This window comes from Aspergillus homomorphus (assembly GCF_003184865.1).
Source record: "Aspergillus homomorphus CBS 101889 unplaced genomic scaffold BO97scaffold_3, whole genome shotgun sequence".
NCBI lineage: Eukaryota > Fungi > Ascomycota > Eurotiomycetes > Eurotiales > Aspergillaceae > Aspergillus > Aspergillus homomorphus.
Window position 1 is genome coordinate 1,493,708 of NW_020291889.1, and position 23,498 is coordinate 1,517,205.

Genomic DNA, 23,498 nt, shown 5'->3' on the forward strand with positions numbered 1-23,498 from the left:
TGAACAAGGACGACGGTGGGTTTGTTAAAGGACATTGTGCTGAATGGATAGATGTGCTTGAGCACTTAGGAAGGAAAGATGAAGGATAAAAAGTTCAAAATTTGGTGCCCAGACTCACAATGTTCCATAGCAGTGGAGCTTGCTTTATACCAGAGTTAGTGGTTGGTATGATTACATATCCTTGGTTGGACACTAGTCAGTTAAGCCTGTTCGTTGTTTGGGGGCGATAAGCTTGTTGGTGCGGTAAGCCAGACTAAATAAAATAGTAATATTAGTGATCACTTCTGCTTAAATAGTTCTGTGTGGTACAGGCATCAATGCGACCTGAATTATTCTTTGCTCTTCTTGCGTTGTTATTCTGTATCCTGGAACAAGGAGCCTTATCCTTATGCCAAATGCTCTAGTCTCATATATCTCATATAGTGTAGTCATACTACACTCGTTTCTTCACTGACCTAACCTTTCCATTAGTTAGTCGCTATCTATGCTATGTATGTGTGGGCTTCCGTAGAAAGGCGAGTGTGGCTTGTGAGCTTGTTTCTCAGTCAAAAGGTCATCAATTTCATAGAGTGACTAAGTCAAACGCCCGTTCATCAAACATGAATATAGCAGCTGCTGACTGCCAAGTTTACGATTGCTCTATATTAGGTTGAGTTTATATATATACCGCACCCCCCCCCCCCCCCCCCCCCCCTCGGTGATGGAAAAATTGTATCTGTTTACATCCCCATGTAGAAACCCTAAGCCGTGAAGTCTGTCCAGAGCTATTTCACATATGCTCAGATCCTGAATAGACGCAGGGCGTCCTTCCAGCTTCTCCAGTAAAAATCCAATTCGAACAATGGCGTCAGCTTGATCTTCATCGAAACAGTATTCAGTGGCAGAGCGATACCCGGGAATCGAGATAGCCATGCGTGAGATTTACGGGTAAAGCTTCAATGAAAGGGGTAGGCCTCCGGTAGGAATCGCGGAATTCCGACGTTTCTCTGAACCCTCTGTGGAAGCGAATCTGTACTATGGACTAACGCATAAATTCGAGAAAGACCGAGTTGGGGCTGCATCCTTCAGCATGTCTTTCATAGCCGTTGTGCTTGCCATCAAGAAGATGCTTTACAGTAGGGGTAGTAGTTTGTTAATGGGTGAGAAACCGGCGGACCCTCGGCGGAACTAATTACCCGTGCGGCAGAATAATCCACCGCTCGTATCGATAGATCGAAATAGTCACGTGCGCGAAGACAGCACCAGCACCTATTGTATCCGATTCCAAAGATTCCAAAGCTGTGTTGCTCTGGGCTATCAACAGGCATGAACTGCATAGCTAGGAGCCTACTCGCTTGGGGTTTCTCTACAGCTTATTCTCTACAGTTTCCCCCTCTCATTATATCTCCCTGGTTCTTTCGCCGCCTGTCGACACCTCGCTATGTTCGGAACGATAATTATCGATTGCAAAGTCAAGATATAGCCGTTGGAGTGGCGAAGCTGGTTTCTGCAAAGGCTATTGTCTGGAGTTGGTCCGGTGATTTGGGAAGATTGTAATGGACTATGAATCTACCATTCTTGAGATTCCTCGCCTCAAGAGCCCGTAATGGAAGGACCAAGCCCCAGTAAAGAGCTTCCATCGAGGCGCCAGCATGACATCCAATCAGTCAGGTTCTACAACAGACACAGAACCATCCAAGCTCCGGGCTTTCGACTGAGCCGCCCTTTCCGGCTGAAATCCGCCTCTGGTTAACCTCTGCCGCGCAGCCCCTCCCATACTCTATCTGAGGCTTCCATCAGCATATGATTGCCACAGCCGTAAGGGAAACAAAACCGGGAGCGAGTAATCTTCCCGGTTGCCGCGTGTAACAGCCAGTGCCTCTCCTCCAGCGCCATGTGCGCGGCCACCAGACCCTAAAGCTTCACAGGCAGACACTTCTCAAACCGCGGCGCCCCAATCAACTCCTCCCCAGCCCTGAAGCTCCTCTCCAAGCAGACCAGAGCACCCTGGCGCATCCGTTGCTCATATTCTCCAACACTCGCCGCCGAGATGCCCTTCTCGGATATTACCTGGAGCAGACAGACAGCATCCTGCAGCGCGGCGAAGGCTCCGACCCCGCCGGCCGGGGACTGCAGATGAATGGCGTCGCCCATGAGCGTGATGCACGCGGATGGGGACCAGCCCCGCTGCAGCACGCTCGGGTCGGCTGAGTGCACCGGCATCCCCGCGGTGAGTAGCGGATCCTGCAGCTCGACGAGGGCGCGCACCGACGGGTGCCATTCGGAGGTGAGCTCGAGCGCGAGGTCGGCTGGATGCCTGCGCAGGCGCTCAGCCATCGCGTCTTTCTCGCTCGTCGTGGTGCCAGGCAGCCGGTTCGTGCGGAAAAGAAGGCCCCAGTGAATGTAGTTCTCGGGGACAATGCCGCTCCCGGTGGTATTGCTGTCGGCGTCGTTGGCGACGAACCGGACTGGCTCCGCCACGAGACACACCGGGCTCTGCTCACCCATGATGATCGCCTGGAGCACGGGTGTCTCGTCGCGCACGACCGTGATCCACCGACGCAGGTGCGCGGGGACCTGCGACAGCAGCGCGTGCCCCATCGGGCTCTTGCCGTAGATGCAGTAGGCGTCCGTGTCGAGCAGGTGGACATCGGGCAGCAATTGGCGGCGCACGACCGAGTGTGCGCCGTCTGCGCCGACGAGAAGACTGCCGCGCTCAACAGTTCCATCCTGAAATGTGACCTCGACCACGTCCACACCATCGGCCTTCACAAGCTTGTACTCAGTCAGCGTCTTGCCGAAACAGACGTCCTCGTCTATGCCCGTCATGAGCGCCTGGCGCAGCAGACCGCGATCCACGGTGTAGGGGACCGGTTGACCAGGCGAGGGCGAGAAGCGACGGCAGGCGAGCACACTGCCGTCGGTCGCCCGGATGTTGCTCTCGCCCATTTCGGTCCTTGCGCATGTGGCCTCGAGATTTCGCAGCGTGTCCTCGGGCAGCAGAGCTTGGAGATCCTGCTGAAGCTGGCCGGGGATTCGGAGACGGTAGCCCTGGAGCCGGGAGTCGAGCTGGCTGTCGCGTTCGAAGACGGCGAAGGCGATGTTGGCGCGTCGCAGGCCCTGGGCCAGCGCCAGCCCGCTAACCCCGGCGCCGATGATGAGGATGCGGGCGGGCATCTGAGGGGTTTCTTATTCTCACTGCGCTCAGGAAAGACAATGGTGGGTGGCAGAATGAAATTCGCTTAAGAGATTAGTGCAATGACGGAGACGGTGTGGATTTATAGAAGGGGTGGTTGGGGGGAGGGGGAGGAGGAGATGCAGAAAGTACTATTTGAGCGGGGAACAACAAAAGTACAGAACATGCATATCCCATGCGCCGAAAAGTTCTTGAATGGTCAACGTACTGCAAGAGTAAGAGCCGCGCAGGTTAAATGGGAGAGACCTACTCCTCTTTTTACCGGAATTTCGCATTTCTTCTCTCCTCCACACGCCATCATGTCCGACGTTCTCAATGCTCTTTCTGCTCGTATCAACAACAATCTACAACACCTGACCGCATCCCAGCAGCAGCAGCCTCCTAATCAGATCCCCGATGAAATTCGTCTCGCTTTACTCGATGACTGCTACGAAGTGCAACGGCTCTGCAGCCAACCCAGTGATTACCTGGAGCGGCTGCAGATGTTTGTGAGTTAGAATCACGAGCATGAACAAGAACCACAACCAGCGATCGCAACTCCTAACCGCTGTTAACATATGCAGAACCAGCAATTATCCTGCCTCCAATGGCTATGCCATTTCAACGTCTTCGCGCATATACCCATGACTGGAGCAATCTCGTTCCCCGACCTCGCCGCAGCAGCCAATGTGCCTCTCCCCGAACTGCGCCGAGTCGCGCGAATGGCAATGCTAGAGAGGGTTTTGTGCGAGCCCGTTGCCGACCGCGTGGCATACGGCAATGCCAGCTTCGCAACTTGTTTCGGTGGAGAGACGTCGCCTTCTCTTCGCCCCTGGGCCCAGTTCCTGACGGGCATCGCCGCACCAACCGCCATGTCCATGGCTGAGGCCACCCAGCGCTCGAAGGACCCTTCTCAGGGAGACCTACGTAATCCGACAGCGTACAACGTTGCCTTCGACACCCCGCTACCCCTTTTTCAGCATCTCACGGAGTCCCCAGGAGGAGCAGACATGTTTGCCGGGTATATGCGCAGCCTGGACGTGGCGGGAGGCACCGCGCAGCATCATCTCCTAAAGGCGTTCGCCTGGGCGTCGTTAGGAGATGCACATATTGTTGATGTACGCATCTGGGTTTACCCCAGACTTCCTCGTCATCTTGCGTAGCTTTGACTGACACTCTATAAACCAGGTGGGAGGCAGCAATGGCCACACCTGCCAGCTCCTCAGCGCGCACTTCCCGCAGCTCCGCTTCACCGTGCAAGATCTGCCGGAGGTGATCGCCCAAGCCCAAGCCTCAATCAACAACAACAACAACAACAACAACCTAACCCCTAGCATTCACTTCACCGCGCACGACTTCCTCACCCCACAGCCCCCGACCATCGCTCACATAGGGGACATCTACCTCCTACGCCGCATCCTGCACAACTGGCCGGACCACCAGGCCACCCAGATCCTACAACACCTGGCAGACGCCATGGCCACGAGGATTGCACGGGACAAGGAGACACAAAGCATGGAGACAACACCCCCCCGGCTCCTGATCATGGACACAGTCCTTCCAGCCGGCCCGCACGAGATTCCCGCCTACCAGGAGGGGCTCCTGCGTATGCGCGACCTGGTGATGTGGCAGAGCTTCCACAGCCAGGAGCGAGGGTGGGCCGACTGGATGACGCTGCTGCAGTCAACGCGGCCGCCACTGCGGGTTTTGTGTCCGGTTGCGAAACCGGCAGGGAGTCATATGTCCGTGCTGGTTGTGGGGATTTGATGGCAGTTACGGACTTTGGGTGTTTCATTTTGAATCGTGCTGCGTGATCATATTTACATTAAGTAGGACTGTCTGCTGTGCTATACACTCCAATTAACCGCCTCCATGTCACTCTCCATCGGCCATGTGTGTGTCTAGTATATCCGCTGACACAGAATTCGCGCGGATGATATCATCTGCAATTTTCTCCGCGAGGCCATCTGTAAACAAGTCCGGAATTAGCGCTGGCTATCTTCTTTATCTCTTCAACCGTACGCCGCTGGCAGAAACATCACACGCAAAGAACAGAACAACTTACAAATCGTAGCCTGCGGATGCCCCGGGGGCAGGAAGGGCATAGCCGAGGCATCGACGACTCGCAACCGCTGCGTGCCAAACACGCGGGCCTGGGCATCGACGACCGCCATGGGATCGTCGCGACGGCCCATCTTGCAGGTACAAGCGGCATGGAAGGTCATGATGGCGTTGCCGCGGATGAGGTCGAGGATCTGAGCGTCGGTGGTCATGTTGGCGCCGGGATACACCTCGGCGACGGTGACGGCCTGCATCTCCTCCGTCGCCATCATGGCGCGCAGGCGACGGAACGCGGCGACGGCCAGCTCCTGATCGGCGGGGTGAGTGAGCCAGTTGGGGTCGATGCGCGGGGGGTCGGCGGCGTTGGACGAGGCGAGGGTGACGGCGCCGCGGCTGAGCGGGGCGACCAGCACGGCGCTGGGCGAGGCGTACATGAAGCTGCGCGCGGGGTCATCGCCCGGCGGGATCGCCGTGATATAGTTCTGGTTGTCGCCGCTGTACGCATCTAGCACCAGGTACTCCAGCTCCGGCCAGTCGGCGGGGAACTGCGCGAGCGCGGCCTGCGTGTCAACGCTGAGCCCGGCGGCGCGCTCCGCAGCCGGCAGCTTCTCCCAGGCGACCAGATCCCCGCCGGGGTTGGTGAGGAGTCCCGTCTGGTTGGTGTAGTAGGCTGCCGTTGCGGCTGTGAGGACGTCTCCTTTGATGCTGCTCAGCGCAGAGTGTGTAAGCGGCGTGACGCGATAGCTGAGGCCGAACAGCAGGTGGTCCCACATATTCTGGCCCACGCCGGGGAGAGGCACGACGAGGGGGATGTGGTGCTCTTGCAAGGTCGCGGCGGGGCCGATGCCGGAGAGCATTAGCAGCTGAGGGGATTGGAACTACAGTCGGACAATGGCATTGGCTCCAAGTTAGCAAGATACCGTTCCTCCGACATGTCAGATAGAAAACTTACGCTACCGGCTGAAAGGATCACCTCTTGGCGTGCGGAGAGAACATACTCGACCCCATCGGTCTCGACCAGCACGCCGGTGGCAGTGGTCCCGTCGAAGAGAATGCGGTGGGCCAGGGTATGGTTGTACACTCGCGAGACGCCGCTGGTTAGGGTTAGGTGCAGGAAGGCGGATTCGGACGAGCTCCGCGACTGGTCTGCTGGGTCAATGGTGTTCATGTTGTACTGCACGCCGAAGAGACTGCCCGTTACGAAGTCGCGGATGGGGCCAATTCCCAGCTGTTCCCACGCACGCTTGACAAAGGACGAGAATGGATTGGCCCAGGGAGGGATGGACACCTGCAGAGGACCGTCACTCGCTGCAAACCCCGCCCCGGCATTGGGAACGGAGGCATTGGGGGCGCGTTGTTGGTTGTCGGCAGGGGTAAAGCGTATCGCGCGCTGCATGTGTGGCGCAAACCGCTCCAGCGAGTACTCAGTGTCGCCCACCTCCTGGGCCCACTTCTCGTATGCTTGACGCGTGGCGCGCATGTACGTGAAATAATTCCGGGCCGAGCTGTTGAGGGAGGTTTTTGATTTAGGTTCTGAATCATGCATAAGAACAGGGCATGCTCGGCGCTTACCTTCCCCCGAGGCATTTCCCGCGTGCGTAGTGTAGCCGGCGATTCGCCAACCCCTGCTTACTCGCGGAGAGTCAGTGACAAATTAAGTGAAAGAACCAGCGAGGAGCGAGGCAAACGCACAGCTTGTGGAGTGGTGACGAACCCCCAGTCAATGGCGGGGTTGGTGTCATTGGGGGCAGCGCCAGCATACCAGACCGAGTTGGAGGGGATCGTGCTGATATTGCCTACGTCTTGCTCATAGAAGCCCCCTGCTTCGACGATCGCCACCGATTGCCCACTCTGGGATAGTCGCGCTGCCATCACCAGCCCCGCCGTTCCTCCACCGATGACTACGTAGTCGAAGGTCGCATTCTCGCCGACAACGCCAAAAGATCGATGGGGTGGGAGGGCGAAACTGCGGGCCAGAGTCAGGGCGGCCAGACCTAGTACACAAAACGCCTTTGTGAGCATTGCAGAAGGAGGAGAAAGGATGGAGAGACCGGACGACGAGCAGGATCAATTAACGCGGATTCACATTAACACTGAAACACTGTAGCACTGTCCAGGTAAGATCCCCTTCCTGCCCATCCTTTTAATACTGGACACCTTCTCCCAAGAACACCATGATGCTATACTTGTCTTGGAGTACTATCCAAGCCTCATCACAGCCGAAGGCGCAGCCTCCTGCTGCTATACATGCACAAGTCTATACAGCTGGCCTAAGATTCTCCCTTGCTTATCCTGCATGGAGCCCCTCCTTCCTGAACAGACCACACACACACGCACCAACTCGGCGGAGAGTCATGACATGCAGCACTTTTGGCCCCTTCTTCCCGTCTCACATCAGCACAACTCCCAGTAGTATCCTCTCACTCCCTCTTCCGCTGACGAGCGACCCCAACTGCAGTCGTAGCCGCCACCGAATCCAGCCGTCGTCTCTCCAGGCCCAAGCCAACGCCAAGCATCGCCAACAGCGTCCCGCAGATGTACAGTTGCGGAAATCCTTCCCCGAAGCCAGGATCAATAGGCAGGGCGCCGGGGTAAAGGATGCCGCTCAGGATGGCCAAGAGGTGGAGGGCTGGCAGCCAGGCCGCGGTGTACAGCGACTGCGTCCCCGGTCGCGTGAGGTAGAACCACGAGCTCAGCCCCAGGAGTAGCCCGGTCGTCATGGTCTGTCCGTTGTGATATCGGGCGTGTGGGGGCCACTGCGGGTTGAAGACATGGGTTTCATTCCAGTCGGCGACGAAGCCCCCCATGGCTGTGAGGAGGGCCGCGAGGGCAATCAGGCCGCGGCCGGGGGTCAGCATTCTCGAGGTAGGGCTGGACCGAGCAATGAGGGGAGGGAGCGTGGCTGAGAGGAACAACAGGCGATTGTTAGTCTGCTCCGGATAAGACTGACGAAGAAGGGGAGGGGCTGTCAGCATGTCAAATAACTTACCATGGTCGGCGGTAAATGGATCTCAGACATTGAGGAATGTACGCAGACTGAAAGGGGAAAAACTACGACATGGTGGCTTCGGACTAGCAGGGATGTCTCCCTGTGTGGGTGACTGCATGTTTGAGTTGGCTTGTCCAATCAAGAATACGTTTTAGACCGAGAGGCATGAGATGCACACAGCTAGAACAAGTGGTGAGATTATTGATTCAGGTTCACTACTCTCCTACACGTGCCAGGCTCAATCGAGGAGCTGTGTCGTAAACACCCCTTGCGGATCCCACTCGCGCTTCAATCTCCGCAATTTCTCCAGTCGAGCTGTCCCCTGATAGCGTCGCTCGATCAGCCCTGTGCGTGTTCCATTCTGGAAGTCCCTGAAGCGCGACTCGTCTGGTCCCCGCATGATGGCTATGCACTCGGCATTATAGCCATCCACTTTGTTCCGGTTGGCCTTGTCTGTATGCCAGATCAGGTTGTTCCTATCATTTGCCGCCAAGAGTCAGCAGTGGTCATTTTGAGTAAGTAAGGGGGGAGAAAAACGTACTGCCAATAGCGGATATCATGCAAGCACATAGCCGAATCTGCCTCGGGCGCGAAGGGGGGTCTGGAATCCCACTGGAAGTTGAAGCCCGTATTGATCGCGTCAGGGCATTCGGCTATCATCTTCTTCCAGATGTCCACCGTGCGCACAAACGCATCCGCGTCGAAATCATGCAGCCCGACCACGCCGAACTGCTTGAAGTCACCCTTGGCGCACAGCACCTCGCGCGCGTCGCTCGCGTTCTGCACGGGCACCTCGCTCCCCGTCGCCAGCAGCGGCTGGAGGTCGTACAGCGGGCCAAAGGGGACGTGCGGGTCTTCGTCGCCCGTGTATCGCGCTGAGATAACGAGCGCGGGGTTGCGCTGGGGCGGCGGCGCCACGATCATCATCAGACCCGCGGTCGCATGTCGTGCGTCCGCCATGAGCAGCTTCATGACGCGGGCGACCTCCGTCGTGCGCTCCAGCGGGAAGACAAACGTCCCGACCCAGATCAACCCCTGCTGCCGGCGGAGGAGGGTGAGCGGATGGGCGCGGACGGTGAGCTGTGTGACGAGGCCGAAGAACTGGCCTGCGCCGCGCAGCGCCCACAGCAGCTCCGGATGGTCCTGCTCTGTCACCTCCACCAGCGTGCCGCCGTTCTTGGCGGTGATAACTCGCGCCGCGACGATCTGATCTGACCCGAACCCGGTGATTGAGGTGGTGATGGAGGCGCCGCCGCCGAGGAAGTAGGGGATCGCGCCGACCGTGTTGCCATTGCCCAGTGCTGAGGTTCTGGTTAGCCGTCGGGGTGGATGGAGATGGATGTAGAGATATACCAGTGAAGAGTCCTGCTTCGGCGAGGCGGACACCGACCTGCTTGGACAGCACACCACCGACTAAGGTGGCTGTCTTTGTTTCCTTGTTCACCGTGATATCTGTGTAGTTCCTGAGGTCAATAATGACACCACCCTCCCCGATCGTAGACCAGGCACTGTGGCCCCCACTGGAGGGTACGAGCGGAATGGAGTGTTGCAAAGCCCATTGAACCTGAGTTGGTATCAGTATAGCGTTGGTGGTCTGCATGGAGATATACGTACGGTCTTGAGGCAGTCTGCTTCGGTGCGGGGCAGGATGATGGCTGTTGGCACCTGGCGATCAATATCGGTCCAGCGTCTGAGATGGTCTTGAAATGTCGAACTCTGAGGATCTTGAAGTATTTGGCAGTCCGAGGCTACAGTCGCCTGCAGAAGTGGAAGTTGCGACAAGACGTGAACAGACATGACTGGTGACTGACAGGTTGGGCTACGTTGGTGGGGTGAAAGGAAGAACAGGAGAATGCAGGAGATGCAGGAGATGCAGGAGAAGCAAGAGAGAAGGAAGGGGAGAAAGTGAGATCCTGGTCTAGCTTACATTATTCACGGGCGGGGTTTGATCAAACAGGATGACAAGGCTGTAAGACATGCACTCAACTATGTTGGTAGGGGCCTTGCATCCCTCACACTCTCACACTCCCCGAAATAGTGAGTAAGTATCAAGATCGTCTTCCGCATTTTACTGCATACCACCCAGTATTAAACCCTTCCCCCCGCAGCATCACCCCTCATTACCTTCAGCATGACCTCCCACACACAGCACATCCCAGACCATGTCTTATGGTGGAGATTTCAATCGAGGACCTTTCCTCAATACTCTCAACTGGATTCTGCAGGCCTGCTCTCTGCTTGCGGTAGCCCTCCGATTGCTCTCCCATCGCCTTCGAGACACGCATGACTGGGGGGTCGATGATCTTCTTACTGTCCTGGCCGTCGTACGTCTACTCGTCCGGTGACTGCCTCGCTTCCTACTCACAGCCTCCGTTTACCAGAGTGTTCATCTATCACGATCCATCCTGTTGTCTATCGCCATTAACGGTGGCTTTGGGCGACACTTACCAGAGCTTCTCGAGCATGAACCGGCGGAGAAGGTGACCCATCTGCTGCACGAGTTAGTGGCTCTGCAGGCGATTGGGCTCTGGACCTTTGCCGTGCCCAAACTGCCGGTGGTGGCTCTGCTCGTGCGGCTCTTTGGCCGAGTCACTCGACACGCTGTGGTCTTGTATAGTTCCGCCCTAGTTCTGATCGTGCTGGTCACAGTGGTCACCATCACCACGTTCGCGCAGTGCACCCCCGCGGCTGCCCAGTGGGATACCTCCGTCCACGGCAAATGCTGGAATCGATCCATCAATGTGGACTTGGGCTACCTAGCTGGCTGTGAGTGACCACCGTCTTTTGAAGTCTTCTGAAGCGATCGGAAACAAATCTGACGAGAGCGGTACCTCGCCAAAGCATACTCGGTGGTTCTGGACGTGGGCTACGCACTTTATGCGATTCTGCAAATTCGGATTCTGCAGATGGAACGCAGTCGGAAGGCCTTGATTGCTGGGTCGATGAGTTTTGGATTTTTGTAAGTTTTGTTTTATTTTCTGCAGTCAGCAAGAAGAGAAGAACTAAAAGGGAGAAACCCTGTCAACTTTAGAGGCGGGATTGTGACTATCTACAAGCTGACCACCATCCACCAAATCAACGACACTCAAGACCCCACCTGTAAGCTTTGTCCTGGTCGAAGTCAATTCTCGCCAATAGTTAACTCATGACACTAGGGGCGACTGTGCCGCTTGAAGTGTGGAACAGGTAAGCCAAAACCAGTCATGTTGTATACCCGCAATCCCTGCCATTCTTCCTTTGCCGCTTTTTCCGTGCTTGTTTGCTTTTCCCTGCCCTATTTCCCCGTCTCTCCCCTCTGCTTTTACCTATTTTTTCAAGCTGTGTAAGTAACCACCCCGCTGTCCAGTGTTGAAGGCTGCGCCCTCATCCTCGCCGCCTGCGGTCCTATGCTCCGGCCCCTGATTAACGGGCTGTTCCGGATCTTGTGGACGCCGCTGTCACACCTGGGCAGCGCCAGCAGCTTGTTAGGCACCCGCAAACCCTCGCAGACGACGACCGGCAACCCTTCGACCGGCGCCAGTGGGGCGACGGCCTCGTTGTCCTCGGTCGCCGACGACAACGTCACGCTGCTGCGGCACGGCAGTCAGCAGAAGGCAAACTACTACTCGATGGAGACGACGCAAGGGATCCCCCTGACGGAGCGACGGAAGGGTGATGGAGGGGATGGCACAGCGCGGGGACGAACGGGGCGGTGGTTCGGGACTGCTCCGGCTCAGAAGTAGATGGTGTGAGGGGTTAGAGTGTATCAAAGTGCCTGGGTTAGATGTGTGCAGTAGTGCACATGCCGGAGAGGGGCTGGGGATGTGATTACTGTGGGCCAGTGTAGGGCAGTACAGTAGCTTAGCCTTCCTGCCTCAGAGCAAAACATGCATACACCAAAGTCAACGACATTCAGACTAATTGTAGAATCTCTGACTTGCGGTGCATTGGGACTATACTACGACATAAACTTTGGGATGACATGCAGTGGGATGGTGCGTGCCCAACGAATGCGTGCTGACCTTTATCATCCGGGCACATTGCTGCTCCCCGTCTGCCTACGGCAAAAGTACGTACAATACGTGCTAACCACAATAAGCAAAGATCATTCACACATCAAATCCCATCCCCGCAAGGTTTGCTCCGAATGACTCCCGCCACTGATTGACGCCCATCTCCCCGAATCCCACGCCCACCTCCTTCGGCAGCTTTCCGTCCGCAGTGGGCGTCTCCAGCTTGGCCCACGCCGCCTCAATGTACTCACCCAACGGCATCGGCGCGAAGGCCTTCTCAGGACCTCCCTGCATCGCGACCGTGTGGGCGCGCGAGGCGGCGTCCAGCGCCGTGTCCGTGTAGGGCGGGACGACCTCGACGACGCTAAGCGCCTGCTTGATGTTGGCCGGGGCGAAACCCAGCTGCTCGCGCAGACTGACGATGAATGCGTGGACGGCGGCTTTGGTCGCGCAGTAGACGGGATAGAAGGGGAGAGGGTGGAAGGCGAGCGAAGAGCTGGTCACCAGCAGCGCGGCGGGCTGCGAGGCCGCGGCGCGCGCCAGGAGATGCGGCAGGAAGGCGCGTGTCAGCAGGATCGGTGCCGTCAGATTGACTTGGATCTCATCGACGAAGAGGTTCTGGTCGTTTGGTTCGGGGGCGGTGGGGGCAGGAGACTCCAGCAGGCTGAAGCAGCGCTGGATGCCGGCGTTGATGAAGACAGTGTCGAGCGTGGGATACGCGTTGAGGATCTCGGCCACGCGCGACGGCAGAGCCTTCAGATCGCTCACGTCCCACTCCACTGTCTCCAGGCCTGCTAGCTCCTCTTTTAGCTGCTGCAGACGCGCGGTGCGCCGCCCGGTCACTATCACTTTCTTGCCGGCCGCATGGAACTTGCGGGCGAATGCTTCGCCAATGCCCGAGGTCGCGCCGATGATGAGTACGGTGTTCACGGTGGGAGTCATGGTGATTAAGGAAGTGTGTGGATGGTATGGGGAAGTGAGAGGGTCCAAGAGGAGGATGAGATGAGTTAAATGAGATGGGAATAGGCTAAGCAACAGCGTTAAAGGAAAAAGAAGGTAGACAAAGAATTAGAGGGGTAGAAATGGAGGGGAAGGAATTATATCCCCGTCTCACTTGCATTACGGCTTATGGTCTTATAAATCAAAGTCCTTGGGAGTCCTTGCTTGATTCACTGCTGTCAGCCATGTGCGTATAGTCAGTACAGTATACACACGCATACCAAGTATACAGATATCTCACAGGCTGAGAAAATGACTCGTTCTGCCCTTGTTTACATCTTCGGAGACCAATCCGAGAACTACATTGCCGGCTTACGGTGCCTCCTCCAGTCTCCTCAGTCCGATCAGACTTTGAGACATTTTCTGACGCAGTCATACGAGGGCATTATCCGGGAGATCTCGCAGCAGTCATATTGCCCTGAGTATCTCGCTGTCCATACATCCAGCTTGCGGGATCTGCTGTCGAACGAGGCTGAGCGGTATGTGCCACTGCAGCATGCTCTAGCAACCCTCTATCATTTCGCCGCCTTCATACAGTACGTACCAATGGCTTTGAGGCCCAGTAAATAATATTGCAACTGAAATGGAGTTGACCAACATTCACCAGTCGTTGCCACCAGTCAGAAGGCGTCTACGTACTCCGTGACCATCCGGCAACATATCTGATCGGGCTATGCACCGGATCGCTCGCAGCCGCGACCATCAGCTGCCTTGACTCTCTGGTCAATCTTCTGCCAGTAGCAGTCGATGTTGTGCGGTTGTCGTTCCGTGTCGGGGCAGTTGCAGCCAACATAGCCCGGGCAGTCGCTGGCGAGGGTAAGACCAGGCCCCTTACATGGGCGCTGGGCTGCGCCGGGCTGTTGCCAGAGACCGCCGATGCAGTTATCAAGACGCTTGTCCGAGATCACACTTTGCCAGACACAGCCAGGCCGTACATCAGCAGCCTCTGGCCAGGTGGAATCACGGTCAGTGGACCGCCAGAAATCCTCTCTCTCTGGCGAAGTCACCCGGAACTAAGCGCGATCCGCACCACTTGGCTGCCGGTCTACGCCCCGTACCATGCGGCGCATCTGTACAGTGAACAATATGTGGACCACATCCTGCAGACTTTTCCATCGGTGAAGATCAAAACACAGCAAGTCATTCCGACTCTATTTGGTACGACCGTCCAAAGTCCGGCAACATCGAGCGGTGCCGATTTACGTACGGTGTTGCGAGATGCTCTGCATGGCATATACTGTCAGCCAATGGAGTTGGCCAGGGTTCCTCAGGAGCTGCAAAGTATTCTCGCCATGTCCGATATAACCTCGGTTAAGGTAATCCCTATCGCCAGCAGCCAGGCGCAGCGTATCATACCCAGCCTGCAGGGCGTGGATGTGCACATCCAGAGCGATCTACTGGGCAATAGCAACGACTCTCCGTCCGGAATGTCTCTCGGTGCCAGCGCCCAAGGACCGCGCTTTGCTCTTGTCGGCATGGCGGGAAGGTTTCCCAATGCCGAGGATACATCTGCATTCTGGGATTTAATTCTTCAAGGTCTCGATGTTCACAGGGTAGTCCCCGACACGCGATGGGACCCTCACACCCACGTTGACCCATCGGGTCAGCGGAAGAACACCAGCCAGACAGGCTTTGGTTGCTGGCTCGACCGGCCCGAGCTCTTCGATGCTCGCTTTTTCGGCATTTCACCGCGGGAAGCAGAGCAAATGGATCCCGCCCAGCGACTGGCTTTGATGACTGCCTATGAGGCGATGGAGGATGGGGGTATTGTCGCTGATAGGACGCCATCTACTCGACGCGACCGAATGGGTGTGATTTATGGGGTGACTAGCAACGACTGGATGGAGACGAATAGTGCGCAGAATATTGATACCTACTTCATCCCCGGTGGCAATCGTGCCTTCATCCCGGGACGAGTGAACTACTGCTTCAAGCTGGGTGGGCCCGGTTTCTCGGTCGATACGGCCTGTTCCTCCAGTCTTGCTGCGCTGCATATTGCCTGTAATATGCTCCGCACCCGTGAGGCGGATACTATGCTCGTCGGTGGCACGAATGTGTTGACCAACCCAGACTTCACGAGTGGCCTAGATCGTGGCCACTTCCTCTCGCGCACGGGGAATTGCAAGACCTTCGACGAGACGGCGGACGGCTACTGTCGCGGTGAAGGCGTCGTCACCTTGGTGATCAAGCGCCTGGAGGATGCCCTTGCGGACCGAGATCCTATCCGCGGAGTGATTGCCAACATTGCCACGAACCATTCAGCTGAAGCAGCGTCAATCACAAAACCCCACGTCCAGAATCAGGCTGCCCTTTTTCGGCACGTGCTGGACGGGATCAGTCCGGCGGATATCAGCTATGTGGAGATGCATGGGACAGGGACCCAAGCGGGCGATACGTGCGAGATGGCGGCGGTCTCGACGGTTCTGGCGCCGGGAGAAGCTGGTCAATGCCGCTCACCGTCACAGCCTTTGTATGTTGGTGCGGTCAAGTCGAATGTGGGCCATGGAGAGGCTGTCGCGGGCGCATGTAGCCTCGTGAAGGCATTGCTCATGATGGAACACGGGACAATCCCACCCCACGCGGGCATCAAGACCACCATCAACCACGAGTTCCCTTCAGATCTCTTTGATCGCGGCATCCGCATCGCGAGACAACCCGTGCCGTGGAACCGCCCTGCCCGAGGCTTGCGTCGAGTTTTGGTTAACAACTTCAGTGCTGCCGGGGGAAATACGGCGCTGCTCCTGGAGGATGGGCCCATCATGGACAGTTCGCCAAGGCAAGACCCCCGGGGAACCTACATTATCACATTGTCCGCGCGCTCGGCTACAGCCCTACAAGGCAACGTCCGCAATTTACTCCGTCTCCTCAATGATTTTGAAGAGCAGGTGCCACTGCCATCCCTCTCATACACGACGACGGCGAGGAGAATGCACCATAGTTACCGTGCCGCAGTGCCAGCCTCCACTATCGATGCATTGAAAGCCGGTCTGTCCAAGCTTCTTGAACCTGAACCACCGACGTCAACCCGGGCAAGGCATCCGAGTATCATTTTTCTCTTCACTGGACAGGCCTCGGAATACCGGGGGATGGGGAAAGCGCTCTTCGACCAGGTCCCGTCCTTCCGCAGCGACATCATCCGCCACAATCAACTGGCCTGCAAGTTGGGTTTTGGCAGCTTCCTCCCTGTGATACGAGACCTAGAGACCGACATCAACGCCCACACACTACCCGCTGTTCATCTGGCAATTGTCTGCTTGCAAATGGCTTTGAGTTCCCTGCTCAAGACATGGGGAATTCAGCCCCGCGCCGTCACCGGCCACAGCCTCGGTTACTATGCCGCTCTGAATGCGGCTGGCGTGCTCACCGAGGCCGACACGATCTTTCTCGTGGGAAGCCGCAGTCAATTGATCGAGCGTGAATGCGAGCCGGTGACCCACGCCATGCTAGCTGTGAAATGCTCGGTCGCCGCCATCAACCACCTCCTGGCGGACACTACGGTCACCATTGCGTGCATCAACGGACCGGAGGACGTAGTACTCAGCGGTCCCCAAGACGCCATTACTCGGGTCCGGACTCGTTTAGCAACGGAGGCTATCTACGCCACGCCCCTGGCTCTGCCCTATGCCTTCCACTCGGCACAGATGGAGGGGATCCTTGACGACTTTCGGGCGTTGGCGGCCGGCGTCTCGTTCCGTCCGCCCGCAATTCCGCTGCTCTGTCCGCTCACAGGACGGGTAGTCACGCAGCCGGGAATCATCGACCCGGGGTATCTGGCAAATCACACGCGTAGGCGGGTGGATATGGTGAGTGCGCTGCGGGCAGGGTTAGAGACGGGGATCATAGAGTCGGATGCGCTCCTGATAGAGGTCGGACACCACGACAATATCTCGCGGGCCGTGTCGAAGATGCCCGACGGCGACATGAAAGTCATGGCGACACTGCGAAGACATGCGAACGATTGGACGGGGTTGGCGGAGGTTGTTTCAACATGCTACATGATGGGCCTGGACATCCAGTGGACGCAGTACCACCGTGGTTTCGAATCCCACCTCGTTGTCCTTCCGCTTCCAGCCTACAGCTGGGACTTGAAGCCGTACTGGATCCAGTATGTCCATGATTGGTCGCTTCGGAAAGGTGATCCCTGCGTGCCCCAACATGCCTGGTCTGATGCTGCCTCTCGAAATAACTGCCCGTCTCCAGCGTGTCTGCCTGAAACTGCGCTGGTGCATCGCGTCACCGTCTCGTTGAAGGCGGATAACATACTTTCTATGACCTGCGAAACCGATCTCAGTAACCCCCGTTTGAGGTCGATTATTACAGGACATGTGGTCAATGGAATCCCTGTATGCACGCCGGTAGGTGTCAGCCCGGCTGAGTCTTGTCGCTTTCGGGATGCATTCTAATCTGCTCTGGTGGTAGGCAATATACTGTGATATCGCTCTCACTTTGGGCGCTTATATCCGTGACGTCCATTACCAGGACAGTGAACGCCTACAGATTGAGGTCGCAGACATGAGCATCGACAAAGCTCTAGTCCCGCACTCAGTCAACCCTCACACCCTTCGGACGACGGTGGATGTGGATGTTGCCCAGCGTCAAGCGCACTGCGGCTTCGTGACCGACCATGTGAGTTTATCTTCGCCTCTGGGACTCCGATGACTGCATTTTGACTGATAATGAGCACTTCAGGGAGAGGAAGTAATCATCCATGCTACCTGTACTCTTGTCTTCGTCTCGCCCGTGGCTCCGTACTGGGCGGCGTCCTGGAAAGCCGAGGCCTTTCATACTCAGTCGACCCTTGGTGATCGAGCGTCGACTCAGACTCAGTCTTGTTATCGCTTTAACAAAATGATGGTCTATCGCATGGTCGGCCCTGTTGCGGTGTTCGATTCAGAGTACCAGGGGTTAGACAATGTGATTCTGGACAGTGAGATGATGGCTGCCACGGGTCAGGTGTACTGCCCGCTGGCGCAAAGCACGGATTCCTCATCATTCCACATCTACCCACCCCTCCTGGACGCGTTTACCCAGCTGGCTGGCTTCGCGATGAATGTCAATATTTATTCTGATCTGGAGAGCGAGGTCTATGTGAACCATGGCTGGAGATCCTTGCAGATTTTTACCGAGCTATTACCGGATCGGACTTATCGTGGGACCGTGAAGCTGAGGAAGAAAGAGAAGTCCTCCTGGGAAGGCACACTATATCTTCTCTATGAAGATCGCCTGGTCTGCAGGATAGACGGGCTGATTGTAAGGAGCCTTCCCATTGCCTATTGCACTTAACAAGCTAATGGATTTGGGGTTGCAGCTTCTCGGAGTCCCGAAGCGACTGCTCAACCAGGTTCTCTCGTCGGCTCAGCGTGCACAACAGCCCGCTCTATCTGCCAAAACCACCCTTGATACAGACAAACAAGAACTGGATTTACTCTTGGACTCTCCGGGAGACCGGCACACGAAAGTTCTGGATATAATATCAGAGGAGAGTGGCATCAGTCGAGCAACGCTGAATAACAGCACAACATTCATGTCAATCGGGATCGATTCCCTCTTATCGCTGTTGATTACCGCGCATTTGCGGGACGAGATCGGATTCGACCTGGGTCCCCGTGGGACCATCTTCGATCATTACCAGACAGTGGGCGAGCTGCAGGAAGCGGTCGAGCAATATTTCACCCACGACGGCAGCGAGAATGCCACGCCCTTCACGATGACAGACTCCACCGAGCTTGCGCAGCCGTGTACCTCGATCGTGCTGCATTCAGTCGATCCGACCTGCTCGACACCTCACAAGTACCTCTTTCTCTTCCCCGATGGCTCAGGATCCGCCCACTCCTACGCCCGTCTGCCGTGCATCGACCCATCCGTCACCACCGTCGGCCTTGTCTGCCCATATCGCACGAACCCTGACAAGATGCTGACAAGCTGCACCCTGGATGCGCTGATAGCCAGCTATCTCCACGAGATTCGTCGGCGACAGCCACATGGTCCGTACTCTCTCGGGGGCTGGTCCGCCGGGGGCATCCTGGCCTACCGGGCCGCGCAAACCCTCCTCGACGCCGGTGAGCCCATCGCCCACCTCTTCCTCCTCGACTCTCCGCCGCCCCAGCACGGACTTTCCGAGCTGCCCGAGTGGTTCTTAAACCGATTGTCCAAGCATACAAGCACATTCCTGCGCACGTCCCACGACAAGGAGGGTAGCGACCCCAGCCCCCTCGCCTCCCCACCGCCAGCCTGGCTTCACGGCCATTTCCGTGCCACAATCCACCTGCTGCACGACTACCACGCTCAACCGCTTCTCCCCCGGGTTATCTCCCCACTTCCTAAGGTCACTATAATCTGGGCCAAGAAGCCCGTACCCCTACCCTACAGCAAAGACAGCACGTGGGAGCAGGATGACGGCGTAGCGTTTCTGACCGAACGCCGGACCGATCTATCTACGCGCCCGTGGGCGGATCTTTTCCCCGCCGAGACGGATATACTGGCGTACGCAGTTGATGCGGATCATTTTTCGATGATGGTAAGTGCTTTCTTGGATTTAATGCTCCCGGCTTCAATCCGCCGCCTGTGCTTACTTGCGTATTTGCGTTACAGGAAGGGTCCATGGCGGAGCTGGTGAGTCGTCATATTAGAACTAGGATATTGGGTGCAGGTGGGAGTGAAAGGGGGTGTTGAGAGAGAGATCCCTGGTACCAATGCGGAATTGTTGGTGTATTATCCCTGGGTCCTCCGCCTGTGTTCCAATATTACCACCCGTTGATGTGCTGTGGCGCCCGCTGGCCACGAGAATAAAGTCGGCTATACTGGTATACGCTCATGTTCGCCCAGGGGTCACTTGCTCGTGCTTAATGGGCTAGTTAGACTGATCTATCTTGTTACTGGTCTTTTGAGGGAAATATCTTTAAAGATGGAGAAACATAAAAACGCTTATGAGGTAGCGTTTAGTCTATATTCGTACTACATTACAACTCGAGGCCGACATCTAACCCTAGAGATACAAAGGTTAAAGCCACACATACGGTAAGTAGCCTAGGAATCGTGCCCAACCATCGCTCCTAGAGGCCTCTTCAACCCAGGATCCCCCTTCTCCATAGCCGCCAAGTATGCCGGCCGGGAAGCAACCCTACCCAAATACGCCACCACATTCGGATACTCCACCAAACTAAACGGCAGAAACAACCGAAACGTCGTGAGCGCAAACACCAGCATGCAATCCGCCGCTGTGAGCGTCTCGCCCGCAACATACGGGTACTTCGCCAGCTGGGCCTCAAGCAAGGCCCAGCTGCGGCTGAGCCGTTCCTTCAGGAGGGTGGTGACTTGGTCCCCGGAAGAGGGACTGTCGGAACCAGAACGACTCGAGGCACCCGTCTGCGCAAAAAGCAAGTGAATAAGCGCAGGCATGATACTGCCGTTGGCATGGTGCAGCCAGAAAACATAATCCGGGTATTTGGGGTGAGTGGGCGCGAGAGCCAGAGTACCGCGCGTGTCGTATTTGGTGAGGACGTATTCGAAGATGGCGTTGGATTCGGCGAGGGTGGCGGAGCCGTCTTGGAGGACGGGACTCGTACCGGCTGGGTGGAGGGCGCGATACGCAGCTGGGGCTTGTGAGGTCACGGGGTCGCGGTGGTAGCATTTGAGATTGTACGGGAGGTTGAGTTCTTCGCACAGCCAGAGGACGCGCTCGGATTGGGAAAGGTGCAGGTGGTGGATGGTGATGGTGGGGTCGGACATTTTTGTTGTATTTGCTTGTATTTGTCTTATAGAAAGAGAGAGACTGTCAGGATGAGAGTAAATGAAAGAAATCATTCTAGAGTGCAATATATGTTAACATTAACGCACCCGAACATCCGGTGGACCGGAAGACGGATGAAAGAACAAGTGAAGATAAGTGGATAGAGGCAGACCCGCAGTCAGGCTATTTACTAATACATGTATCCACCCATTATTACGCACGCCCATCCACTAATAGCCATATTTCAACAGCCGTGCTGCGGTTGCATATTGACAGAAAGAAAGTGCTGGCTGCCACTGACTGAATTATAGTTATATTGGCTGGAGATTGATGCGGATATGTCGGCAACAAAAACAATGACGGCCAGTAAACTTGGCCTGCTCTACGATAATATACAGATTCTGCATCTGCCTGGACAGAAGAATTCCAGACTCTTTGTTCATCACCACATGCTGTCCGGGAGCGGCGAATTGAGCTGCCGCATTTTCCGATCCCAGTAAGCCTAATCATCAAGTTAACATAAGCTTGGAGGCCAAACCCAGCAATCAAGAAGCTGGCAAGTTGTATGAAGTCTTACCCAGTCAAATACCCCGAAAGGCGTATCGCTGCCCATCAAATCGTCGAGCACTGACCAAGTTAGCGTGCAATCTGGGAACTGGAAGTCCCGGGGCAATTCACCACTGGCGCTGGATTCTTCAGTCGGAGGTGAGCTCACTACCGCATGAGCCATGTGACCGAGCATCATTGCCAGGATCTCCGATGCCTTAGTTATCTCTACTGTTGGCGCGAGGGTCTGCTTAAGGCGTGTGTAGGTCCGATTGAGAACCCGGATGAGCTCTGCTGGCGCGTAGCCCACCACGGGCTGCGGGGAGTTAGGCTTGTGGTGGCTCACCTCGAGGCAGATCACCTTGGCTGCGGTGAGACCATCTGGTACAGAACACGAGACCCTGAGCCGCGCCCTTCCTGCTGCGTGGACCATGCAGGGCTTCTTGGAAGGAGGCACTGTTGCTCGAGGACGCAGCGCGCCGCGTCCACGCAGGCCCCTCGAAAAGCTTCAAATTCGAGAATTGCTTCCGACTAAGTCAAGTACTAGCGATACAGCGTACAGCGCGAGCGCTGGTAAACCATCTCCAGAGCCCGCTGCATGATCAGGTTAGCACGCTGGGATGATGAACCATTTGGTAGCGGAATTCGCAGCGAATCCGGAGGGCCGTCTCACAGCACATCCAGCCGCTGGCCCAGACGAACAGTGCAATCTGCAGAGACCGTGCCCTTTGTAGCCAGATGTGCGATCTCATTCGCGTCTGGGTAAGGGTCGTCAAGTGCTAGCATGTACACAACATTGCTAGTAGTTTTGCTAGTTAGTCGAGACGAAGGTAGGATTGATATGGCTGGGTCGATATCTGCGTCTAGGAGACTGCGCGGCCGAGCCGAGTTCGCGAGGCCCTGGTAAACGACTCGAGAGAGACCGGTTTGTGATGCCACTATATTGTCGGTGACCGACAACATCAGCCACGTCCTGCATCGCATCTCAGCCTCAAAGGCAGTCAATGGAGGATGGCATAGAAGGGCACTCTGATGATATCCCATCATGACCGCCAGTCGCCAAGCAAGTCCGAGGAGGACAGAAACCCCCGTCTTCGAGTCATTGCTCTGCAGGTAGTCTACCCCTAGACACACTATTGCTGCCTCAACCTTCAAGCAACCGGGGACGGTGAGATTGGACTTTGAGAGCGCGACTGCGCATTTTTCCCGGAGGAAATGGAAAGACTTGGGCAGCTCGGAGTAGGCTTCAAGGGGGTTCACAGTGTGCTCGATCCAGGCGCCGCAGGCCAAGACTCCATGTAAGAGGGCCAGCCAGGCGGGATTAACTGTCGAGGGAGATTGCCAGAACTGGTGATAATGTGAGGGTCGGATGCAATTTCCGCAATATCCAGAATTAAGCGCATGACTTACTCGGGACTGAGATGTAGGGACGTGAATGAATACCGCGAACAGCACAGTCAGGCAAGGTATTGCGCTTGGGAACTATGTTTTCGTCATATACTCAAAGCTGGCTCTGACGATTCCAGACAGAGGGAGACCAGTTTATCCGCGACTTGTCGCGAGGGCAACAAGGCTACCATACCGTCGATGTCCACATACCGAGAGAGCCCTGACAGTAAATGCACGGCAGGTTCACTAGGCCTATTTCCGATCCTGCTATGATTTATTTTCAACTGTCTTGCCTACCGAGCTGTCTGCACACAGCCAGCAGACAGAACAACACTAGGAATCACTAACGGCGTCATCCATCAAAGCTTGCCAGTGGCTTGGGTGAACAAATCGAACCCCCCTTGACTCGGAGGGCAAGCATCGCGCCTTAGAAAACGTGCGCGGATTCTTGTCCGGGTTAGGGAGAGGCCGTGTGGGCTTGCTGCGCGATGAGAAAGGTTGTCGAGTTTCGTCGGCAGCACGCGCTCGGACGTAGTGACAACCAGTGTCATTGTCTCGTTTCTGACAGTTCAGGCAAGGGCGTACGTGGTCGCATCGGAGCCTACAAGGATGGTCCAATCACTGGGAATGCTCATAGTA

The 23,498-nt window shown here is 56.3% G+C and overlaps 9 protein-coding genes across 9 annotated transcripts; 3 read left to right on the forward strand and 6 right to left on the reverse strand.

The window, feature by feature from the left end:
* Positions 1 to 1,756: 1,756 nt before the first annotated feature.
* Positions 1,757 to 3,254, reverse strand: BO97DRAFT_139837 (FAD-dependent oxidoreductase). The gene has a single exon (XM_025690090.1). The coding sequence runs from the start codon at positions 3,154 to 3,156 to the stop codon at positions 1,894 to 1,896; it is 1,263 nt and encodes a 420-aa protein (XP_025555788.1). The 5' UTR covers positions 3,157 to 3,254; the 3' UTR covers positions 1,757 to 1,893.
* Positions 3,255 to 3,465: 211 nt separating this feature from the next.
* BO97DRAFT_467913 (S-adenosyl-L-methionine-dependent methyltransferase) lies at positions 3,466 to 4,921 on the forward strand (the record flags this gene model as incomplete). The annotated part of the gene is made up of 3 exons (XM_025699691.1): positions 3,466 to 3,663; positions 3,739 to 4,272; positions 4,343 to 4,921. The coding sequence occupies exons 1-3, from the start codon at positions 3,475 to 3,477 to the stop codon at positions 4,919 to 4,921; spliced, it is 1,302 nt and encodes a 433-aa protein (XP_025555789.1). The 5' UTR covers positions 3,466 to 3,474.
* Positions 4,922 to 4,929: 8 nt separating this feature from the next.
* On the reverse strand, positions 4,930 to 7,318 carry BO97DRAFT_467914 (GMC family oxidoreductase). The gene is made up of 5 exons (XM_025699692.1): positions 6,908 to 7,318; positions 6,788 to 6,840; positions 6,168 to 6,720; positions 5,220 to 6,093; positions 4,930 to 5,121 (listed from the first exon to the last, which is right to left on the reverse strand). The coding sequence occupies exons 1-5, from the start codon at positions 7,235 to 7,237 to the stop codon at positions 5,030 to 5,032; spliced, it is 1,902 nt and encodes a 633-aa protein (XP_025555790.1). The 5' UTR covers positions 7,238 to 7,318; the 3' UTR covers positions 4,930 to 5,029.
* Positions 7,319 to 7,339: 21 nt separating this feature from the next.
* BO97DRAFT_402994 (uncharacterized protein) lies at positions 7,340 to 8,155 on the reverse strand. The gene has a single exon (XM_025694639.1). It carries the CDS (start codon positions 8,071 to 8,073, stop codon positions 7,636 to 7,638), a length of 438 nt encoding a protein of 145 aa, XP_025555791.1. The 5' UTR covers positions 8,074 to 8,155; the 3' UTR covers positions 7,340 to 7,635.
* A 221-nt stretch (positions 8,156 to 8,376) lies between these two features.
* Positions 8,377 to 10,250, reverse strand: BO97DRAFT_467915 (FAD-binding oxidoreductase). The gene is made up of 4 exons (XM_025699693.1): positions 9,819 to 10,250; positions 9,558 to 9,768; positions 8,746 to 9,505; positions 8,377 to 8,680 (listed from the first exon to the last, which is right to left on the reverse strand). The coding sequence occupies exons 1-4, from the start codon at positions 9,999 to 10,001 to the stop codon at positions 8,443 to 8,445; spliced, it is 1,392 nt and encodes a 463-aa protein (XP_025555792.1). The 5' UTR covers positions 10,002 to 10,250; the 3' UTR covers positions 8,377 to 8,442.
* On the forward strand, positions 10,053 to 12,047 carry BO97DRAFT_140006 (uncharacterized protein). The gene is made up of 7 exons (XM_025690091.1): positions 10,053 to 10,245; positions 10,313 to 10,528; positions 10,586 to 10,970; positions 11,046 to 11,163; positions 11,236 to 11,303; positions 11,360 to 11,390; positions 11,551 to 12,047. Exons 2-7 carry the CDS (start codon positions 10,367 to 10,369, stop codon positions 11,924 to 11,926), a joined length of 1,140 nt encoding a protein of 379 aa, XP_025555793.1. The 5' UTR covers positions 10,053 to 10,245; positions 10,313 to 10,366; the 3' UTR covers positions 11,927 to 12,047.
* Positions 12,048 to 12,117: 70 nt separating this feature from the next.
* On the reverse strand, positions 12,118 to 13,277 carry BO97DRAFT_402998 (putative short chain dehydrogenase). Its single transcript, XM_025694640.1, has one exon. It carries the CDS (start codon positions 13,136 to 13,138, stop codon positions 12,293 to 12,295), a length of 846 nt encoding a protein of 281 aa, XP_025555794.1. The 5' UTR covers positions 13,139 to 13,277; the 3' UTR covers positions 12,118 to 12,292.
* A 170-nt stretch (positions 13,278 to 13,447) lies between these two features.
* BO97DRAFT_336120 (ketoacyl-synt-domain-containing protein) lies at positions 13,448 to 19,811 on the forward strand (the record flags this gene model as incomplete). Its single annotated transcript, XM_025691451.1, has 8 exons — positions 13,448 to 13,731; positions 13,803 to 14,126; positions 14,478 to 16,998; positions 17,446 to 17,550; positions 17,615 to 17,821; positions 17,885 to 18,445; positions 18,504 to 19,342; positions 19,574 to 19,811. 8 exons carry the CDS (start codon positions 13,448 to 13,450, stop codon positions 19,809 to 19,811), a joined length of 5,079 nt encoding a protein of 1,692 aa, XP_025555795.1.
* Positions 19,812 to 20,149: 338 nt separating this feature from the next.
* On the reverse strand, positions 20,150 to 20,968 carry BO97DRAFT_140124 (glutathione S-transferase family protein). The gene has a single exon (XM_025690092.1). It carries the CDS (start codon positions 20,921 to 20,923, stop codon positions 20,222 to 20,224), a length of 702 nt encoding a protein of 233 aa, XP_025555796.1. The 5' UTR covers positions 20,924 to 20,968; the 3' UTR covers positions 20,150 to 20,221.
* Between the last annotated feature and the right edge of the window lie 2,530 nt (positions 20,969 to 23,498).

Bases quoted from the DNA above. Each gene is read 5' to 3' on its own strand.
- BO97DRAFT_139837 (XM_025690090.1), bottom strand. From the start codon at position 3,156: ATGCCCGCCCGCATCCTCATCATCGGCGCCGGGGTTAGCGGGCTGGCG.
- BO97DRAFT_402998 (XM_025694640.1), bottom strand. From the start codon at position 13,138: ATGACTCCCACCGTGAACACCGTACTCATCATCGGCGCGACCTCGGGC.
- BO97DRAFT_467914 (XM_025699692.1), bottom strand. From the start codon at position 7,237: ATGCTCACAAAGGCGTTTTGTGTACTAGGTCTGGCCGCCCTGACTCTG. The intron at 6,721-6,787 runs GTAAGCGCCGAG...CTCCCTCAACAG, and splicing joins GGGAAATGCCTCGGGGGAAG to CTCGGCCCGGAATTATTTCA. The intron at 6,094-6,167 runs GTAAGTTTTCTA...GTCCGACTGTAG, and splicing joins TGATCCTTTCAGCCGGTAGC to TTCCAATCCCCTCAGCTGCT.
- BO97DRAFT_140124 (XM_025690092.1), bottom strand. From the start codon at position 20,923: ATGTCCGACCCCACCATCACCATCCACCACCTGCACCTTTCCCAATCC.
- BO97DRAFT_402994 (XM_025694639.1), bottom strand. From the start codon at position 8,073: ATGCTGACCCCCGGCCGCGGCCTGATTGCCCTCGCGGCCCTCCTCACA.
- BO97DRAFT_140006 (XM_025690091.1), top strand. From the start codon at position 10,367: ATGTCTTATGGTGGAGATTTCAATCGAGGACCTTTCCTCAATACTCTC. The intron at 10,971-11,045 runs GTGAGTGACCAC...ACCTCGCCAAAG, and splicing joins CTTGGGCTACCTAGCTGGCT to CATACTCGGTGGTTCTGGAC. The intron at 11,304-11,359 runs GTAAGCTTTGTC...TCATGACACTAG, and splicing joins CGACACTCAAGACCCCACCT to GGGCGACTGTGCCGCTTGAA.
- BO97DRAFT_467915 (XM_025699693.1), bottom strand. From the start codon at position 10,001: ATGTCTGTTCACGTCTTGTCGCAACTTCCACTTCTGCAGGCGACTGTA. The intron at 9,769-9,818 runs GTACGTATATCT...ATACCAACTCAG, and splicing joins AAGCAGACTGCCTCAAGACC to GTTCAATGGGCTTTGCAACA. The intron at 9,506-9,557 runs GTATATCTCTAC...CCAGAACCTCAG, and splicing joins CGAAGCAGGACTCTTCACTG to CACTGGGCAATGGCAACACG.